This window comes from Haplochromis burtoni, unplaced genomic scaffold (genome assembly GCF_018398535.1).
Source record: "Haplochromis burtoni strain Fernald_Lab_line unplaced genomic scaffold, NCSU_Asbu1 Contig_160, whole genome shotgun sequence".
NCBI classification, from domain to species: domain Eukaryota; kingdom Metazoa; phylum Chordata; class Actinopteri; order Cichliformes; family Cichlidae; genus Haplochromis; species Haplochromis burtoni.
Genome location: NW_024582521.1, coordinates 256,158 through 260,675, shown reverse-complemented (window position 1 = coordinate 260,675; position 4,518 = coordinate 256,158). Strand labels below are relative to the sequence as shown.

Genomic DNA, 4,518 nt, shown 5'->3' with positions numbered 1-4,518 from the left:
ATTTTTTATTTTTCTCCGATATCCGATCCAGTAATTTAGGTCAGTATCGGACCGATACCGATACGTAATATCGGATCGGTCCATCTCTACTACTGTGTACTGAAATTTACCTACAACCATAGGGTGGACTAAAAAAGAGAAAATATCCAGTGATCGACAGTTCTCTGGGTGAAAATACTTGAGTCTCAATTTCTGCTGCAACGTTTAGATGGTACGGTCAGAATTTGGTGAAAACAACATGAAAGCAGCCTGACCCCTGAATCAAAGGTTCAGGCTGCTGGTGGTATAATGGTATGGGGTATGGCAAACTTCGGCATCCTTAGTAACGATTAAGCATTATTTAAAATGCCAAAACATGTCTAAACTCTCCTTAACCCAGATTTTTCAACAGCAAAAACCTGATATACGTAAGGTGTACCAAGGGGCAGGGTTACGCTTTACAAGTTAAAATAATAGTTAATACTCACAAAGTTGAGAAGAGTGATAAAATGCTGAAAAAGCTTGAGCAACACAGTTATGCTTTTTCATTTAATTACAGATAAATAGATGACAAAAAATAGCCATAACTTAAATTGTTCTTTTAGAACAGACAGTTTGGCTTCATCAACTTACCTTGGAGATATCGCCATCGTGGCCTTCTAAGGTTGCAAGACACTGATGTGTTGCTGTACTGAACACTCTTGCTGTCCCTGAGAGTTTCAGGAAGAGAGAGAGTTTTCAGCACACAGGCACAGCTTACAAAATTATAAAAATGTTGCTTTTGTTGTGGAAAATCCAAATTTATACAACCAATAAAGCTTAGGTATTTGTAGAAATCTTTAAATGCAGAATCTTAAATTCTGCACAAGTAGTATATTTAGGGTACGTTTGTAATACCGTGCTAGTACAGTTTTACTCGGAATGTAATCTTTTGACTGAAGTGTTGTCTCACCATCAGCTGAGGCAGTAGCAATGAGTTGACCACTTAAATCAAAACACACATCCAACACCTCTTCTTTGTGTCCAGTGAGGGTGGCAACACACTTCCCACTGACAGTCTCCCAAACCTGCGAACACATTTACACATGTCAAAAAACAGAATTATACATGCACACAGGAGCGAACTACATAACTGGAGCATGCATTCATGGAAACACCAAACTCATGAAGTATGCATTTGTGAATGTAGCATTAAACTCTAAAGTGGCTTTATTATGGCCATCTCCCTCAGAGGAATGCAGCGAGGTTGATAATTCTCACTTGTGAGCGTGACTCATCTTGGTGTAATTAAGGAATTAGGATTTAATTTTTCTCCACAGACCTTAGACACAGGAGTTTGCGAGAGAGTGGGAAATTGAAGCGAGCAAATACAAATGCTCAAACAACTGAGATGGTAAATACAAACAGACGTGTTTTCAGCCTCTGACAAGAGATTTTGGCAACAAAAAAAGATATTTTGGCTTAATGATAGCTTACTTTGCAGGTTTTATCCATGGAACCAGTAACAATCAAGGAGCAATCCCAGTTAAACTGAGTATTGCTTATTTCTCCCATGTGACCAATGAGTGTGTGGACCCGTCTAGGGGAAAAAACAAGGAATTGAACAGCAATTAATCAGTCTCACAGCTTTGTAAGGCAGAATCGATAAGTGTTACATTCTCTGTGAAGTATAAATGATGACACATGCACAAATGGATGCATAATATTGATAACTTCTGACCTTCCTGAAGCAACATCCCATATAGTGACTGTGTGGTCGAAGGAACCGGTGACAAGTTGACTACCCACTGTGTTAAAGCACAGCGAGAGGACCTCTGCGGTGTGACCCTGAAAGGAGATGGCATTATCTCTCACTGTCTTATTTCGTTTCTCCCTCACAGCCGCTCACATTATGGATGAAAAAGTGCATCATAAAATGCAAATATTTACCAACCACAACAGTGTGGCTTATATAGCTGATTATTTTCACCTTGTGTGTGTGTGTGTGTGTGTGTGTGTGTGTCCCTGCAGAAAAATGGGGCTGTTGTCCTAGAAGGAACTACATCAAAGGCAGCTTTAAGAACTTTGGCAGGTGTTTATGTCTTACTGTCCTTGGACGGATTTGTCCCAACAGTGCAAAGTACAGCCTCCAAACTTTAGAAGTGTGTATTTAAGATCAGAATGAGTTTGAAGGTAAGTGTGGTCCAATTCATAAGTGGTGGCTCGCACCCACTTTAATCACCTGTCCCTCATTTATTTTACTTTTTAGGGCTCATTTGAGGTATTTTGTGCATAATGTTTAATGTTTTCAAAGGCGTGTGCAGTCTGGCAACTAAATGGTGTCATAGCTAGTGTGAGCCCCCCACATTATAGTCTCCTGAATTTGTTAACATAAATACACAGGTTAGCCTTACCGCTAGATTTATAAAATTGAAGTTAACTTAAAAAAAAAGAACAGATTAAAGAATCTGCACTCAGTTGACTGCATTACTGATTCTTCATGGTGTGAGAAGCTAAGTGAATTGAGAGGGGCAGAGAGTTGCTCCTTGCTGAGACAGATTCAGCAAGTCACACTATAAACCCACGTGCTGTCTGCACATTAAAGAGGTCTCACTACTCCCCTTAGAGAGGGCTATCAGTGCCTTCTTAAAGAGTTTGTCACATTCCTATCAAATGTTGGTCATCAAGAGCACTTGACAGCATTCATGTCACTTTCACAAGTGACTAAAAAGTTAATGAATCATCATTAATGAATGAATGTGGGTCACAACACCAGGATAAGAAGAGCAAGAAAAGCAATGGGACAGAGTTTAAGGAAAAGGTATCTCACAGTCAGTGTGGCCACTTCCTCCCCACTCTCCACATCCCACAGCTTGGCAGTGGTGTCCATACTGCTTGTGGCCACCAGCGTACTCTGGGGGTTGAATGCAAGACACACCTACAAAATTTTTTTACTTAGGTTGTATTGTATTCTGTAGCAAAGCTGAATAGTATATGGCATATGAACTGCTCTAAACTCTCAATTTGAAACAGTTGTTTCTATTCTTGGCTCGATATGGCAATTTACTGAATATGGTCATCTCACCCATATGCTTACAGCAGCCCAACCCAACCTCTTGTTTGTGAGTCAATCACAGCCAATCAGAAAAAAAAAGCTCATTTAGAGAGCAGATGGATTTAATGGGAGTAAAATATCTTGCCTCAGACAGAAGATGAAACAAGCTGCCCAAGGCTCAGTCTTAGATAAATGAAGATTACTTGTAAATCATGCAAAGCTACTATGAGTCCAAGAATAAAAATGTAGACAGTAAATAAAATAATAGGTCCTGTTAAAGTACTAAACACAATACCATAGCAGAACCTTGTAGTTTAAATGCTCACATAGCTTAAATACTGACTTGTGTTTCAAATATGAATCGGCAATCAACCAAAAACTAACACAAATGAAATTCATTTAAAACAAATCATTATACATACTATTTCTCCCATGTGTCCCCGATAAGTATGAAAACATTTGCCAGTCTCGGCACACCACAGTTTGCAGGTCTTATCAAAAGAGCCAGTCGCAATCTTGTCTCTAAGTTTAATAAAGAGAAAATAAAGCAATGAAACATTCATTTTTAAGATGAAACACTCATGTGAATCTTCAATTGAGCAATGCGGCCCTCCCATGTTATAAAGGTTTTCCTAAAACAGCTCATTACCCATAAGGGTTGTTGAACGCAATTGCATACACCACGTTTCTGTGACCCTCTAGCACGTGCAGCTCTGTGCCTGAGGCTGTGTCCCAGACTCTACATGTCCTGTCGTAACTCCCAGTTATAAACCTGCAGTGTGAGAGAAAAGGGGGAATTGCACAAACTGTAATTTCTCCTAAACAACAAAGTGGCAGGTTACTCAGTGTTAAAAACTCACCTTGACCCAGATTTATCAAAGGCAACATTTGTCAGTGGCAGTATGTGTGCCTTGAGCTCCTGCAAAAAAATTGAAAGTGGTCTGAAAAATCCAATTTAGTTATTGACTACATTCATCTACATTCATCTTTAAAATTACCCATGTAACTTCTGTATGTATAATTCATTTGACTATAATGTAATGTGAAGGCTTCTTCCTCCTGGCCCACCACTGGTGGAATAACTTTCTGCTCTCATTAAGAACAGAAAGATCTCCCAATTTTTAGATGCAGGCAAAATAAATTCAGTAACCTCTGATCTCCAGCAAAGCAACTGACCCTGACTTCCATTTAACTCCCCTAATACATGCGCATGAAGCACTAGCGACTTAGTAACCCGATCATTGCTGCTTTCTAGTGCCTCTCTAAAACAGTAATTACTAATTTCACAAATCACATTCCACATATGTAAATTTCTTCTTCTTCTTCTTCCTCCTAGCGTTTTTCCCGCTCGGTTGCAGGGTCCGCTTTTCTGCAAAGTCGTCTCCACTTGGGTCGGTCAAGGGCGTCGGTCAGATCGGCTTCGATCTTCTTCACGTCGTCCTTGATTCGGTCCATCCATCTCCGCTTTGGTCTGCCTCTAGGTCGACGTCCTTGGGGGCTGAGCC

At 40.0% G+C, this 4,518-nt stretch overlaps 1 protein-coding gene across 2 annotated transcripts in view; it reads right to left on the bottom strand.

Annotated features, from left to right (window-relative positions):
- daw1 (dynein assembly factor with WDR repeat domains 1) overlaps positions 1–4,518 on the bottom strand; it is a 23,687-nt gene that overhangs the window by 13,633 nt on the left and 5,536 nt on the right. The window contains exons 4-11 of one of the 2 annotated variants that reach the window (XM_005933171.2): positions 3,874–3,932; positions 3,663–3,785; positions 3,436–3,535; positions 2,789–2,872; positions 1,700–1,806; positions 1,456–1,558; positions 932–1,046; positions 613–689 (exon numbers count right to left, since the gene is read on the bottom strand). In XM_005933171.2, the coding sequence (XP_005933233.1) occupies positions 613–689; positions 932–1,046; positions 1,456–1,558; positions 1,700–1,806; positions 2,789–2,872; positions 3,436–3,535; positions 3,663–3,785; positions 3,874–3,932 (768 nt within the window). Of the gene's footprint in view, positions 1–612; positions 690–931; positions 1,047–1,455; positions 1,559–1,699; positions 1,807–2,788; positions 2,897–3,435; positions 3,536–3,662; positions 3,786–3,873; positions 3,933–4,518 lie in introns of both variants that reach the window. The other variant, XM_005933170.3, reaches the window with a different exon arrangement.